Source organism: Chiloscyllium plagiosum, unplaced genomic scaffold, assembly GCF_037043375.1.
Source record: "Chiloscyllium plagiosum isolate Xiang-an unplaced genomic scaffold, Cpla_swu_hap1 HiC_scaffold_20, whole genome shotgun sequence".
Lineage (NCBI taxonomy): Eukaryota > Metazoa > Chordata > Chondrichthyes > Orectolobiformes > Hemiscylliidae > Chiloscyllium > Chiloscyllium plagiosum.
In genome coordinates this window covers 4,906,181-4,922,689 of record NW_028270158.1, presented here as the reverse complement: position 1 = coordinate 4,922,689, position 16,509 = coordinate 4,906,181, and the positions used below count along the sequence as shown (strand labels likewise).

Sequence of the window (16,509 nt, the reverse complement as noted above, 5' to 3'; positions counted from 1 at the left end):
TAAAATGCCAGACTGAACTTTGTAATTAGTGCTCCGAGATCAAATTCTAGTTTTGTAAAGTTTATTTTTAATATACATAATTTGTCTTAGTTTTGCTTTTCGAGATGTAATCCTACCATTTAGCAATAATTTACTGGCTTGTTTTTGTTAGAGTGTGCTGCTAATTAAGATATGAGACATTCAAGATGGTATTGGGTGATTAATTCTAACCAAATAATATGCAGTGGTATGGGGAAAAGTCCGGAAATTGTTTGTAGTTAATACCCATTTGAAGAGCTATTGTAGCTACAGTGGCTGGACAGTCTCCTTTTGCACTGTTACACTTTTATGATATTCTGACTTTGAGTACTTGGCAACTCATTGCTGATCAAGAAGTAGATTTGTATCAGATAACCAACAATTTTATGCCCAAGGTTTCCTGACAATAGAAACATTTCAATGTTTTGTAAATTAAGTCCAATTAATTTTCATGCAATATCTCAACATATATAAGATTGTATGAACTTAATCTTTTGCATCTTGTTTCCCTTTCGTTTTGTATAGGTTGCTTTGTCTACATTTGCAGTGTACGTACTTATAGATGAGAAGAATGTGTTGGATGCCCAGAAAGCTTTTGTTTCATTGGCACTTTTTAACATTCTTAGATTTCCACTCAACATGCTCCCTATGGTCATTAGCAGTTTAGTTCAAGTAAGTAAATGCTTCTATTGTTGTAAGCATGTATTTATATCAATGATCTCCTGATAAAGTGTATGTGTCTGTCAGTCTGTCTGTCTGGTATTGACTGAAGACACTATCCTGGCAGGTAACATTCACACCACTCGAATGCCAGGCAGTGACCATCGCCAATAATATGCAATCTAACTACTGCCCTTTGACATTCAGTGGTGTTACCATCACTGAATCCTCCACTATCAATATCCTAGGAGTTACTATTGACCAGAAACTCAAATAGACTTAACACAAACACAGTAGCCAAAAGAGCTGATCAGAGGCTAGGAGTACTGTGGTGAGAAACTCGTCTGCAGAAAAAGCTTGTCGAGCATCTACAAGGCACAAGTCCGGAGTATGATGGAATACTCCCCACTTGCCTGGATGAGTGCAGCTCCAATAAATTCTCCAGAAGCTTGATACCGTCCAGGACAAAGCAGGCAGCTTGATTGGCATTACATCCACAATCACCTACTCCCTCCATTACTGGCACTCAGTAGCAGCATATATGCCACCTACAAGATGCACTGCTGAAAATCACCAAAGGTCCTTTTTGAGAACATCTTCCAAACCCATGGCCACTTGCATCGAGAAGGGCAAGGGCAGCAGGTACATGGGAATACCATCCTCTGCATGTTCCCCTCCAAGCCATTCACTATCCTAACTTGGAAATATATCGCCGTTCCTTTAGTGTTGCTAGGTCAAACTTCTGGAATTTCCTCCCTAATGGCATTGTAGGTCAACCCACAGCAGGTGGACTGAAGCGGTTCAAGAAGGCAGCTCACTACCACCTTGTCAAGGGCAAATAGGGTCAGGCAGTAAATCTTGGCCCAGACAGCGAGGCCCACATTCCATGAGTAAATAATTTATTTTTCTTTATCATTAAATGAAACAATACTAGGACTGAAGGTTGACAAGCTGAAACATTTTGGAATCTTATGAATAAATCATCAACCTTGAAGTATTGCAACCAAAATACTAAACTATCTCCAGTTATCTGCGCTAAAATATAAATAAGCAGCACTTGATGCTGCTTTCTTGAAGATTTATTTCAAAGTTACTACGTTAGCTAAATGGCATTTCTGTTTTTCTTCAGGCCAATGTTTCCTTGAAGCGCCTGGGAACATTTCTGTCTCATGAGGAACTGGATTTAGACACAGTGGACAGACATTCAGTCCATACTTGTGAGTAGTGGACCTTCTCCTGAACAGGCAATTAATACTACTGAAAGAGTACATTTTGAGGAGGTTTGCGATATATGGCCCACAGTTTCACTGCAAGAGTGAATCTATTTATGGCAAAAGTGAGGGCTGTAGGTGCAGAAGAGTCAATCGACAAGTGTGGCACTGGAAAAGCACATCAGGTCAGGCAGCGGAAGCATCTGAGGAGCAGGACAGTCGATGTTTTGGGCAGAAGCCCTTCATCACGTTCCTGATGAAGGACTTATGCCTGAAACGTTGACCATCCTGCATCCCAGATGCTGCCTGACCTGTGTTTTTTCAGTGCCACACTTTTCTACTCTGGTTGAAATTTAATCAAAGTATGGTATTAACAGTCAGTCATTACCTTACATGCATAAGATCTCTAACATTCATAGCACATTTACTAACCAATTTGCATTCTTTTCTTGTAAGGCAGGAAGTTTGTTTGTTTGCTTGTTTTTCCCTTTTACATTGATATTTCCTGTGAATTGTCCCGATGATTGATTGTAAGGTGGATAGCTCATATAAAATACCTTTTTTTCATCAATACTCAAGTTCTGCACTAACCAAAAGCTAGAAATGGATCTCTGCTTTACATCCTGCTCTGTATTTGTGTTTTTGATTCATTCCTTGTTTTGTGTAGTGCCATTTAAATGCACTTAAAACTGTTCTCCCTTTAGCACAGTTTGAATGGTATGTTTTCTCAGTTTAGAATTAATTTTATAATCTTAACAATTGAGTAGATTCCCAGTTAGACAAAACTGGTGTAAAAGGTGGTGGTGCAAAATATTAATATGTGCTTCCTCCTGCAACTTTCCAATCTGTCTTTTCTGTTGGCAGATGCATTGAGTAAGCTGTGATGTTTTGCATGTTTTCAATTTTTGCTGCTTTTAAAAACAAACAAAATATGCAGTGCCCTCCCTGGGTCGTTCTCAGAAGCTTTGGATGTTGGAAGTCACGCCAATTTTGGCGAAGGTTTTGGGAGCAGATAGCTTAGTCCCCAAACTCCTTTCTTTTGACTGTTACTGTACACAATAGTGCAGTGATGGGAAAGATAGATATACTAGTTCAATTACAAAAAATAAACTTGCTTTTGTAGAGTGCATTTCAGATCCTCCAGATATTCCATTGTTCTTGGTCAATTAACTGCTTGTGAAATGCTGTGTGCACATATGCTTGTTTCAATTTATTTGGTGTTATCTTCCTCAGAATTATTTTGTTCTAATGATGAAAAATTTGAGAATTGTTTCTAAGTAGATTCTGGAGTAGCAGACAGCCTTTCTCCCAAGTTCATGGATGATAGAAGAACCTTAATATCTTTTGTAATGTCCTGACTATGTTGGTTAGCACAGGAACTATCAAGAACTACACTTGGGATTCATATGCACTATGCAGATTAATTAAGCGGCTGGGACTAGAAGTTGTCAATTTCCTTCCATGCAAGTTAAATTATATTTCTGTCTATGCAGCATGGAACAGTATCATTGTGCATGATGGAACCTTCAGGTGGTCCAATGAAGATCCCCCGTGCCTGAACAAGTAAGGAGCAAACCAAATAGATTTCTATCTTGCAGTATTATATGTATCTCTTGAGTTTTAAGCAGATGTTGTAATTTATTCCAAAGAATGCTAATACTGGCAATTTAAAAAAAAAAAATCGTGTTTACTAAAGATGTTCTGGTTTGTACTACTGAGTAATGCAATATTTCAAGTTATGTTAGCGGTGGCTTGGGAGAGAATTGTATATAACAAGGATGTTTGGGAGGTGACAGATGGTGTGTTAGTTTGTAATGCTGGAGGGGTTGTGGGGAATAGTTTTGAGGTGGCAGTCTTCAAAACTTATGTATAGTACCTGCATTGCTGTCCAATATCTCGGTCATATTGTCCAGTATACACTTCCTTTTTATGGCAACTACTATGGCAACCATGTCTTTCTGTTGGTGTCTGAGATGCAATCTGTTAATCTGAAAAAGACATGCTATTCTGCCATTTTGCCATATAGACATTTAGTCATAGTCAAGGAGACATACAACACGGAAACAGACCCTTTGGTCCAACTGTCCATGCTGACCAGATATCCTAATCTAGTCCCATTTGCCAGCACTTGGCCCATATCTCTCCAAACCCTTCCTATTCATATACCCATCCAGAAGGTCACCCCCAAGCCTCCTTTTTTTGTTTATGATCTCACCATTTTTGTCTGCCTCACTTTGTTTTCTTAGACAATGTTATGTACTAGATGGTCAGAGACTGTGTCCACAGAACCAGCATCACTGCTCGCTTTGTTAGAGCAGTTTGTGTGCCCTAAGGGGACCAGAGTGAACCTGTCCTGGGTTGTAGTATCTTCTGGGATATCAGTACAGATGTTTTGGAGAATGCTTGCCATTGTAATCTAGCTTATTAGAATACTGTATGACTGTCTCAAATTCAAAACAAGGAGTAATATACACTGTTACTAGATAAAAATTGAAGTAAAATCTTGCGTTACTTGCAACTTGCCAGCCCAATGCTAGATATTGTGCAGGCCTAATTTCATTTGCATTTCGACTGTTTCAGGCTGTTACACTTTCCATGACTGATAACTGCCTTCAACAGTGTGATATTGTCTGTTGACAGAGCAGAGCACAAATTATAGTCTTGTGTTGAGTAACTGATTAAAAACTTTGACCCTATTAACCATGCTTGAATACTGAGCATGTAAAATAAATGATGTAGAATCTAATAAGAATCATTTAACTATTATAATGTAGCTCTTCGGATTGCATAAACTGTAACTTTCCAACCTATTACTTGAGAATTGCACGAGAATTCCTAGAACCACGGCATTCCAACTGGAACTCTATGACCAAACACGTTGACTTGGATCCCATTTACCACCCTCTGAGAAAAAGAACAAGAAATGATCAGGTGTATGATCAATTAATATTGCTCTCCTTCATTTATACAGAGAGCAAAATAATTTGCAGGAAATTGTAGCTAAAGAAATACTAGTATTTGGATAACATTTGATCAATTAATTTACTTTACTTTATAATGCTACTTTTATAAAGAGCTAACTTTATTTTAATACAATTTCATATTAATTTCTTACCTTGTACAAACATTTATTGCTCTATTTTAATGTTTTTCTCTCAGCATTGATATTGAAATTCCTGAAGGCTCTCTTGTGGCTATTGTGGGACATGTTGGATGTGGAAAATCTTCCCTTCTCTCTGCGTTGCTTGGGGAAATGCAGAAAAAAGAAGGCTATGTTGCTGTTAAGGTAAAGCATCCTCCTGTTGTCTTGCTGTTGTGTCTCAAAATTCCAGGTTACCAGGGAACTTGCATGTTATACTTAGCAGAAGTGTAGGTGTAATCTGAAGGCTTGATAAGGCTTGATACGTATAAATTTTAAGGCTTGGTGCCAATGATGATTGGATTGCTGCTGTTTCTCACCCCTAGTCCTGCCACTGTCATTTAGTGGGTATATATGTATCCATATTATGGTCAGGAGGCTTCTGTAAATGCAGTGACTCCTTTTGTGATGGGTTCTGCTGCTCATGGTAGCTGTTCTGCATCTCACCCAGTTCAACTGCCCTGTTGCCAATTTTCTAATTATTTACCTGTGACTGTTTTCATCAGGGTGGGAGAACAATAGATGCATTTTGATAACATTTTTGATAATACTTTGGTACTAATTTGTCCATTATGATAATCAATACTTGAGCATTAGATCTAAGTAGTACTCCAGGGCATTATCAATGATTAGTCAGCTAGCCTGGCTCACTGTTGGAACTGGGTGTATAGTTACCACTGTGGGCTGGCATTACTGTTACTTGGTATCTGAAAATCCTTTGGAGCCAAATGTTAATGGGTGGACAGGTTTATTAGTGTTCCATTCTATTAGCTATGTTGGTGTAATGGTATTAGCCACTATACCTACATGGGAGTCTGTAAGCTTCAGCTTTGTAATCTTGCATCTATGTTGACTGAATTTTGGTAAAAAGAGCTATTTGTTGTAGGGTGAAAATTGATGATTTTCTTAGGCATGTAATTGGACATTATTCAGTTGTTTATGTCTGTGCATGTCAGATATTTTGGAAAAATTATTTTTTCAGATGAAAGCTCACTGGCTAAGCCAGCATTTTGTGACTTGATTTTGACAGAGTGTAAATACAGGGGTTTACTCAGTGATACTTTTCTACACCTGAGTTGCTGCTTGAGTGCCCAGTGTGCGAAGCTGAGAGTTGTGAACCATAAATGGATTGAACAGAAATACATTTCTATACTTCTCCTATCATCTTTATTATGTTAATGTGTCACAGCTGCAGCATGTGTGAACTCCTGGATGTGATGGCAGTACATAGCAACCACATCTGCAGTAATTGCCTGTGGTTTAAAGATCGTCAGCTCAGGTTTTTGAACTGAAGTTCAAGTTATTGACATTGTGATGTGACAGAGAGGGATGTTTTGTTCCAGAAGACAGTCACATTGCAATGACTTTTTTAAAAAAATCGAGATATCTGAACAGAGTTGATGGAGAGGAACTGTTTCCACTTGTAAGAGGGTCGAGAACCAGAGGGTGCAGTGCTTTGCAAAAGAAGTACATGCAGGATGAGAGGTTTTTTTCCACACAGTAGTTAAGGTATGGAATACGATGTTTTGGAAGCATGGTGGAAACTGCTTCAATTGAAGCATTGAAATGGACATTGGAAGATTATTTAAATAGCAATAGCATGCAGTGATGCGGGGTGGGGGTTGTGGCTTTCAATGTTCAGCCAGTGCAGGCATGATGAGTTGAATGGTCTTGTTCCACATCGTGTGGTACCAGCTGTCAGGGACAGCAGAGTCAGGAAGGTAAAGAGGTCTACAGTGCGTGGGAGTGGAGGAGCTTCAAATCTTGAAATTGTCCATTAGGTTTGAAATTCTTGCAGTTAGTATGGACAGGAGTGAGGATTATAGTGTGGCTGAGCTGAATGACTGTGGCCCCGAGGTAGTAAGGAACAGAATCTAGAAACATAGTCTCAGAATAATGGCAGATCTTCTAAAATTGAGATGTCAGAATTGATTTCCCTTGAGAGTGTTACATCTTTCGAATTCTCTATTCTAAAGGGCTGTGATGTTTCAGTCGTTGAGTATTTTCCAGACTGAGATTGCTAAATTTCTCCAGATTAAACATATGAAGAGAACTGGCGATATTACAGGAAAGTGGTGTGAAGCCAAAGGTCGGCCATGATCTCATTTAAATGAGACACCACGTTCAAAGGGCTGAATATCTACTTGAAATAATAACTCTTAAGAGACCAGTATCCATCACCAAGTCACTCTTTAGTTACACACAGTCCTTGACTATAATACAGCCTCTGACAGAGTCAGGAACCAAAGTGTTAGTATCCCTTTTTATGTCAGCCTCTGATTGGGGCTGCTAATCTAGTCTAGTCAGGACATTTATACCCATATAAAGTCCAGTTGGGTGATCTGTTTATAATCACTATACTATTCTTTCTCTTATTCCTCGCATTATTTTTTGTTGCTCAACCATCATAACTGTGGAGAAGGTGGTTATGAGTTGCTGTCTTGAATCATACAGTCTGTCTGGTGTAGATACATCTACAGTGCTGTTAGGAAGTGATGCTCCTTACTCAAAACAAAAATCAAATTCCCAATCGTTGCAGTTTCTAGCATGGTGTCATCTTTGTCAATAGTTCTTGCAGTAACAATGGAGAAAAGTGCATCATTTTTATATAGCAGATTTGTGCACGGTAATCTCCAGTGTAGTCTGACCAAGGATTTATACAAGTTTAACATGTGTCTCAATTTTTAAATTCTACTCTCCTACAAATACTGTCTTATTAGTACTTTGCTTTGCAGAACTGACTTGCTATTGATGATTTGTTCACTTGTATCCTGAGGCTCATTTGCCTTTTGTATCCCAAGCCAATGATTATTTTGTAAGGGTGTGGGTAATGCTTCTTCTTTTTCCTACCAAACCTCCGGTTTATTAATGCTGAAGTTTATTTGGTACTTAACTGCCCAGTCTGCAAGTTTTCCAATGCATTATTGTCTCTTGATGCATACTCCTGAGATTTGACTAATTTTAAAGTCAAATAAAAGTTTTTTAGTTAATGGTTTATAATGTCTATAGGATGATAGATTGATCGATATTGATGGATCATGTATTGTCTTTTGGAGTTGGCTGTTACTGGTTTGTCATCTGCAAATGGTGTGTATCAATCCAGTTTGTTAACTTAACTCTTGAATAATTGTGATTTCAGCACTGACATTTTTTTTTTCAAACACTGCTTGCTTTCTCCACATTTTGGAAATAATCCTTTACCCTTGTTCACCTGTATTGAGTTCAGCCAGTTTTCTACTCATTCAGCCATTTGATTTCTGATTCCACATGAACCAGCCTTTATCAAAAGCCCAGAGGTTTGAATGTCCCTGTGGACAAACAAAACTATTGGGTGAAAGAATCCACCATCTGTCCTGTGTCATGCTTTGTGGAATAATTTTGTTTTGCTTGCTAACAGGTCTTGTTTTAAAGATGTAACTTATAGATAAATAGGAACATATATAAATAAAAACATTTCCTTGTTTGTAACGTTTATTGTGCAGTACTAGCTGTAATGCTTGTTTATTCAAGTATATTTATTACATTGAGGACTAAACTGACAAAGTTACTCTTTTGTTACTTCTGTTCATTTGTAGGGCTCAGTTGCATATGTCCCACAGCAAGCATGGATCCAAAATGCATCTTTAAGAGCGAATATTATCTTTGGTCAGGAATTAATGGGAGATTGGTACAGAAAAGTGGTTGAAGGCTGTGCACTTCTACCTGATCTGGAGACCCTGCCTGCAGGAGATGAGACAGAAATAGGCGAGAAGGTGCAGTATGCATTTTCATTAAATAACTGAACTCTATACTCCTAAGATCTGGTTATTATACAGTCAAAATCTGTAGTTAATGGTTTAAAATGACTGTAGGCCAGTGATTTTCCTTGTGTAGGTTGATGGATTGATCGGTATTGGTGAATCTCATATTGCACCCCATAGAATTATAATGGAAGAGAATAGTTAAAAGTGTTATATAATAAGCACCATGCATGGCAATTACTTCAGTACATATATAGGAACATTAGAGATAGCGATGGGCCTTCCAGCCTCTTAACTGTGCTGATAGCAAATCTGTACATAACTCCATTTAATAGCTTAGAGGAATTTGTGCCTACTATTTGCCACAAGGTGAATTTGGATTTTTTTTGTTGGAATACTTGGGGTCTGTGGCAAGAACTAGCAGGGATTGGAAATGAATAAATCAGTTATTGAGTATTAGCAGGTAGTTGTCTGGTTAGCAAATATAAAATATCCTGAACATCATCATGACTGGAAGGTTAAAAAGAGGAATGAAAATTAAGGTGAATGAAATATGAGAATTCCATTCTTCATGTTGAGTATTCCTTGTATTTCTTGCTTTCTTTTGTACGTGGAATCTGGGCTCAGCCAGCATTTATTACCCATCCCTAATTGCCCTGGAGAAGATTGTGATGAGCTACTGCCTTGAACCACTGCAGTTCTTTGGGTGTAGGAGTATTTAAAGTGCTGTTAGAGAGGGAATTTTTGGATTTTAGCCCAGTAGTTGTAAAACTGGTGGTGTTGTGTTATCATATGCCTGCTGCCTTACTCCTAGGTAGTGGAGTTTGTGGGTTTGGCACATGCTTTTGAAGGAGTCTGTGTTCGTGAGCAACTTGCTGAGATGATAATGGAGAGATTTGGCCACTCCTTCACCGCCGCTCCCTCACCACCAGACGCCTGGAGGAAGAACGCCTCATCTTCCGCCTCGGAACACTTCAACCCCAGGGCATCAATGTGGACTTCAACAGCTTCCTCATTTCCCCTTCCCCCACCTCATCCTAGTTTCAAACTTCCAATCCCCTTGACTTGTCCGGACTTGTCTGACCTGCCTAGCTCCTTTTCCACCTATCCACTCCACCCTCTCCTCCCTGACCTATCACCTTCATCTCCTCCCCCACTCACCCATTGTACTCTATGCTACTCTCTCCCCACCCCCACCCTCCCCTAGCTTATCTCTCCACGCTTCAGGCTCTCTGCTTTTATTCCTGATGAAGGGCTTTTGCCCGAAATGTCGATTTTGCTGAAGCTCCTCGATGCTGCCTAAATTGCTGTGCTCTTCCAGCACCATTGATCCAGCACCAAAAGCGGCACTTTTAGTTCTCATTATTTACTGAGTCCTAAATCTATTTGAATTTCCAAAAGTATTTAATTGGCCATTTACAGCTCTGTTGCACAATGATTGACATTGGTAACTTTGGAGAAAGAAAAGTTCTGTTTTCACTTGTCCATTTCCGCTGCTGTGTGCAGAATTCTTCAGTATGTAATGAACAAAATGCAAGGTGTAGAGGCTTCCAAGAATTCCAGTTCAGATACATACAAAAAAAAATCGGTTTATTACCCTGAAGGACACTAGATGTTAGTGTAGTGATCTATTGCAAAATGAATAATACACTTCCATCCAAAACCAAAGGTTTTCTTAAGCAGGATAAGATATTTAAATGTCTAAATTGGGATTGCATAGAAACATAAGAATAGGAATCGAGCCTGCTCTATTCAAAAGATCACGGCTGTTCATTGAGGTCAATACCCTAATACAGCTCCTCTTCCATATCCCTGATCCATTTAGCTGCAAAATATGTCTACCACCTTCTTGAAAACAGAACGTTTTGGCCTCAGCCACTTTTCTGTGGTTGTGAATTCAACAGGCTTCTCTGTCTCTCTGTCTGTCTGTCTCTCTGTCTGTCTCTCTGTCTGTCTCTCTGTCTGTCTCTCTGTCTGTCTCTCTGTCTGTGTCTCTGTCTGTGTCTCTGTCTGTGTCTCTGTCTGTCTCTCTGTCTGTCTCTCTGTCTGTCTCTCTGTCTGTCTCTCTGTCTGTCTCTCTGTCTGTCTCTCTGTCTGTCTCTCTGTCTGTCTCTCTGTCTGTCTCTCTGTCTGTCTCTCTGTCTGTCTCTCTGTCTGTGTCTCTCTGGTGATGAAATTTCTCCTAATGCTTACCCCTTATCCTTAAACATATAACCCTGGTTCTGGACTTGCCCACCAAATGAAGCCACGTTTTTGTATCTAGCCTATCTAGAATTTTACAGGTTTTCAAGAGATCCCCCTCATACTCCTAAACTCAAGTAAATACAATCCTAGCACACTCAATCTCTCCTTATTCATCAGTCCTGTTATCCAGGAATCAATTTGGTAAATCTTCACTGCGCTCTCTCTATAGTAAGAACATCCTCCTTCAGTGGTTAGCACTGCTGCCTCTCCGCGCCAGAGACCCGGGTTCAATACCCGCCTCAGGCGACTGTCTGTGTGGAATTTGCCCGTTCTCCCCATGTCTGCGTGGGTTTCCTCTGGGTTCTCCGGTTTCCTCCCACTGTCCAAAGATGTGCAGGTCAGGTGAATTGGCCTTGCTAAATTGCCCGTAGTGTTAGGTAAGGGGTAAATGTAGGGGTATGGGTGGGTTGCGCTTCGGCGGGTCGGTGTGGACTTGTTGAGCCAAAGGGCCTGTTTCATCACTAAGTAATCTAATCTAATAACGAGACCAAAACTGCACACCATATTCTCCATGTGGCCATAACAATGCCCTGTATAATTGCAGAAAGACATTCTTGCTCCTGTGCTTGAATCCTCTTGCTATGAATCCTAACATACAGTTTCTCTTAACTGCCTGCTGCACCTTTCAGCGACAATCAATTCATTAATTAATTTGGTTTCCTCTACAGGGGGTGAATTTATCAGGTGGGCAGAAGCAAAGGGTGAGTCTTGCTCGAGCAGTTTACAGCAAAAATTCTGTTTATTTCCTGGATGACCCACTCTCTGCAGTTGATGCACATGTTGGTCGACATATTTTTGATAAAGTCATTGGACCCAAAGGTTTACTCCATGGCAAGGTGAGCAACCTGAGAAACTTGGTATTTCCATTACATGCTTTCTCCTCCATCTATTTCATAAATGCATTTGGTTAAAAATATCTTTATTTACAGACCCGTGTTTTGGTGACACATGGTGTTAGATTCCTGCCTCGAGTGGATAGGATTCTTGTGATGGTTGATGGGAAAATTTCAGAGTCAGGAACATACAAGGAGCTCTTAATGCAAAATGGAGCATTTGCAGAGTTTCTACGTACTTATGCTCCTACAGAAAATGAAGGTTAGTTGTGCTGTGCAAAAGCACTTTTTTTCAATATTGACTCCTACCAGTGCTGTTTAATGTAACTTTAAACTCCTTTGATTTCATCTGGATAGCTGTTTGCTAGGTGTCAGATGATTGGTGACATTACATTCCTGCATTGTTGTTTGTCCAACTTGAACGTCTGTACTTAAATCAAAGGTTTGGTACAGTGTCAAATGTTTTTGTGACATTCTGTTGCCAGGGAGCAACTTAGGATGTTTTACTGTGTGGAAGGTGCTGTGAATGCAAGTTGCAACTAATACTGCAGAAGTACCTGCTATGGAAAGCCAGAGACTATTTGTTTAGGTGTTATAAATATATCCTGCTGAAATTTTACAGTCAGTTAGATGAGTAAATTTCATGTTTGGAAACTGAATTTTTTCTTTGTTCCCTGGATGTGTGTGTGTCATTTGGCAAGGCCAGCTACCCCTAATTGGTCTTGATGGTGATGGTGAGCTGCTGTCATCTTGGTTTCTAAAAGTTCTTACATGGAATGCCGTTGTCACTGGTTGTGTCAACTGCCTGAGGGCAGTTAGAAGTCAACCACATTGCTATGAGTCTGAAATTGTATGTAGGACGGATCAGATAAGGCAGATTCCCTTTCTGAAAGAGCATTGCTGCAATTGACAGTGGATAATTTTTTTTTCTAGTTTTTATTTTGTTTAATTGAATTCAAATTTCACTATTTGAGATTCAAATTGATGTCCCCAAGACATAAGGCTGGGATTCTGCATTCTTCGTCCAGTGATAGTTCCACTACTTCTCATGATGTCACTGCTGCAGTGTTTCTTTAGTCCATCTGGTATAGGTACGCCCACATGTTCTGTTAAGGAGTGAGTTCCATGTTTTTAACCCTGTGACAGTGAATGAATGGTGGTTAGTTCCAAATTGGGATGTTGGGAAGCACAGAGGAAATGTTTGAGGTAGTGATGTACTGTGTATCTGCTGCGCTTGTCCTTTATGCAGGTAGATGTGGATATGGAAGATGTTGAAGGAGCCATGGGGAGTTGCTGCAGTGTATTTTGTAAATAGTACACTCTACTGTTAGTGGGGCTGAGGGAGTGAATGCTGGTATGGAGGGAGTGAATATTGAAGGATGTGGATGGGGATACCCATTTAGCAAGCTGCTTTTGTCTGGATGGCATTGTGCTTGTTGATTGTTGATGGAGGTGTACTTATCATGGCAAGTGGAAAGTAGTCAATCACACTACTGACTTGGACCTTTGTAGATGGACAGGCCTTGGGGAGTTGATTGGTGATATTTGGAATCTGCCATATTTCAGTGACAATTTGGGTCAGAGAGGTTCAGTCAGTTTCATTTTTGAAATTTTTTTATTTTAATTTATTGTGTTCTTTTTTGTATTGTTAAAATTTTTTAAAGTCACTTTTGTTTTTAAATAATTTAGTTCTTTGGAGACACCTTTTTATGTTGTAACTGGACCAATCAAAAAGTGTAACAATGATTTTAGATGCAAGTGGCTGACTTTATGGAATATAAATTTTTGTCTCAAAGTAATTTAGCATGGAGCAGATACGTAAAGCTCTTATGATGTTTTAATGTCAATTTGTAAGCACTTGACATTTGTCTTAATTTCGACTGCAGCAGTTGAAATTATCTTTCTCTGAATGATCAATGACTTGCTTTCCTGTCATCATGCAGTTACTGACAAAAGTGTGGAAGAGGAGGAAGGTTTGTATTGCCTTTTTAATATCCGGCAGCATAGCAGGAAAGAAACCTGTAGATGCATGAGTTTTGAAGTAAGAATATCCAACACACCAACTTTCATGTAGGCAATTGCGTGTGAGAACAATTTGACCTTCAAGATATGGCATAGTGATATTTCATTATTAAATAATTTATTAACGAATTTTACTAAAATTGTACTTCTACAATGATCTCGAATGACATAGAGGAAAACATGAACGTGCTGGAAATTCAAAGCGAAGCAAACAGCTAGAATTTTCCAGTGCATGAAAGATGTTTTGAGTTTGGTAAGGGTCAGGATTCAGAGATTCCAAATGGTGCAAAAGAGAAAACAAAATATAGTGAGTTGTACAGTGGCGAAAGTTAATCATTCTGCCCATATCTGAAAATGTGACCTAGCCTTTCTAGTCAGGCATTAATGTATCTGCATTGGCGGTTGATCCTTAACTTGTATTTGCCATAGTAACAGAAATTGTACGATGATCCGATTGAAAGAGATTTGGAGAAATGATGTCCTTTTGCGGGAGAGTTGAAACAAGGGACCAAGAACTAAAGCTATTCAAATCCTGTATGGACCCTGGGAGGAGTAATCTCCCTTCCCATTCCTGCTCCTTGTCTGCACTGTTCTCTCTTCCCAGTCCCTCCCCCACTTACACTGAAAATGCTAGCACCATTTAATTCCAGCAGTGAAGTAATAAGTAATTTGTTTCTTCAATATGGTTAGATTATGGAATTTACTGGCTCCAGGAAAAGCTTGGATAGTTTTGAAAGGAAACTAGATGAGTAAATGAGAAAGAGAAATAGAACAGTGTGGAAGGGTGAGATGTAATGGGAAGAAACTTGTGTAGAATATATGCACCAGCATGGATTAATTCGGATGAATGGTTTGCTTTGTGCTACATATACATTTGAATTGACTGAAATCGAGAAGCATTTGTTTTTCTTGCAATGGATAGTAGCAATGTCGAACTCAGCCAAATGGTATGAATACTAGGAACAATAGGAGCTTTAAGAACTGAGATGGTAGATAGTTATTATGTACGTAATAAATTTACAAATTTATAAGAAAAAGAAGTGAAGATGATCAGCCCTAATTAAGTAAATGACTAAGCAGGCCTGAGGGACTGAATGGGCCACCCCTATTGTTTCAGTCCTATTTCTAACATTTTCTGTATTCATTTCTAACAATAAAAAAAACTGTTATTGCGTTGGAAATTCAAACAGCCTGATTTTTAAAATCTTAACACAAAAATTACTTATTGAAGATATCTAATCATTTTAATGGAGCACAGTGTAATGAGATGGAAAGGGATGTACCATTTTCTTAGCATTTCTTCCATTAGCCATGATTGAAAACTGTTCAGGATGTCCGTTCAACCTCGTAGCAGAATGTGACAGTAAAACCTCTGTTGCTAAGCCAGGACTGTAAATATGAAGTATATTATTTACTTTAACTCACGCAGTGCTTGAGATCTGATATATTTAAAGCAAGCACTTCTAAGACTCAATTTGATGATGTGAAGTATGACTGCAGTATAACACTGTTGCATTCATATGGTATTACAGGAAACTTGAAAGAATTCAGAAAAAGTTTACAAGGATGTTGCCAGGGTTGGAGGGTTTGAGCTACAGGGAGAGGCTGAATAGACTGAGGCTGTTTTCCATGGTGTGTCAGAGGCTGAAGGGTGACCTTATGGAGGTTCACAAAATCATGAGGGGCATGTATAGGGTAAATAGACAAGGTCTCTTCCCTGGGGTGGGGGAGTCCAGAACTAGAGGGCACAGGTTTAGGGTGAGAGGGGAAAATGGAAAAGGACTGCAGAGGTATGTTTTTCATGCAGAGAGTGGTGTGTGTATGGAATGAGCTGCCAGAGCAAGTTGTGGAGGCTGGTACAATTACACCATTTAAAAGGCATCTGGATGGGTACGTCAAGAGGAAGGATTTGGAGGGATATGGGTGAAGTGCTGCAAATGGAATTAGATCACATTAGGATATCTGGTTGGCATGGACCAGTTGGACCAAAGGGTTTGTTTCTGTGCTGTACATCACTATAACTTGAGACTTGCTGAAAAGGGTGTCAACTGTTGAAGCTTTTCATCTTTCGCTCATCAGGGCAAACACAAGAATGCCAAATTTCAAATGATCAAAGCAATCTGTAATGCTACAGGAGAAAGGGACGCTGTGATTGATAAGTTGACTCTGTATTTCAGTCATAGCCATGTTCCTTGATGCTTTCTCATGGCAATGCCTCAACCAATAGATTTGTCAATCGTTCAGCCTTTACTTTTGTTTTCCCCGATATAAATTGTTGTGATCATTTGAAATTTGGAATTCTTGCAATTGACCTGATGAATGCAAGACAAAAGCTTTTTCTGAACTTGAGGAAACTGTTTCTACTCAGGTACAAAATAATACTTCTTCTGTTCAATGTTAGCATCTTGTAAAGTGACATAGTACCACTATGACTTCTAAGCTGTTCATATTCCTAATTCAACTTTAATTTACTTTGGCTGCATAATGTTTAATTTAGTGGCAGCCCTCTTCATAAACTGCTTGGAATTTTTTCCTGAATTGGATTCATTGTTTTGCCCTGACATTTATAATGCAGCACTTTTTGAGCAGTCTTCCATTTTGGAATGGCCAGTTATTCTTATCCCCTTTCCCCGCCCCCCTCC

General features: G+C 39.3%; 1 protein-coding gene across 4 annotated transcripts in view; it reads left to right on the top strand.

Annotated features, from left to right (window-relative positions):
* Nucleotides 1-16,509, top strand: part of abcc1 (ATP binding cassette subfamily C member 1 (ABCC1 blood group)) — a 109,257-nt gene that overhangs the window by 61,953 nt on the left and 30,795 nt on the right. For 3 of the 4 annotated variants that reach the window (XM_087997594.1, XM_087997593.1, XM_087997596.1), the window contains exons 13-20: nt 544-690; nt 1,808-1,895; nt 3,383-3,452; nt 5,049-5,175; nt 8,604-8,780; nt 11,681-11,848; nt 11,942-12,107; nt 13,789-13,818. In XM_087997594.1, the coding sequence (XP_087853720.1) occupies nt 544-690; nt 1,808-1,895; nt 3,383-3,452; nt 5,049-5,175; nt 8,604-8,780; nt 11,681-11,848; nt 11,942-12,107; nt 13,789-13,818 (973 nt within the window). The remainder of the gene's footprint in view (nt 1-543; nt 691-1,807; nt 1,896-3,382; nt 3,453-5,048; nt 5,176-8,603; nt 8,781-11,680; nt 11,849-11,941; nt 12,108-13,788; nt 13,819-16,509) is intronic. The other variant, XM_087997595.1, reaches the window with a different exon arrangement.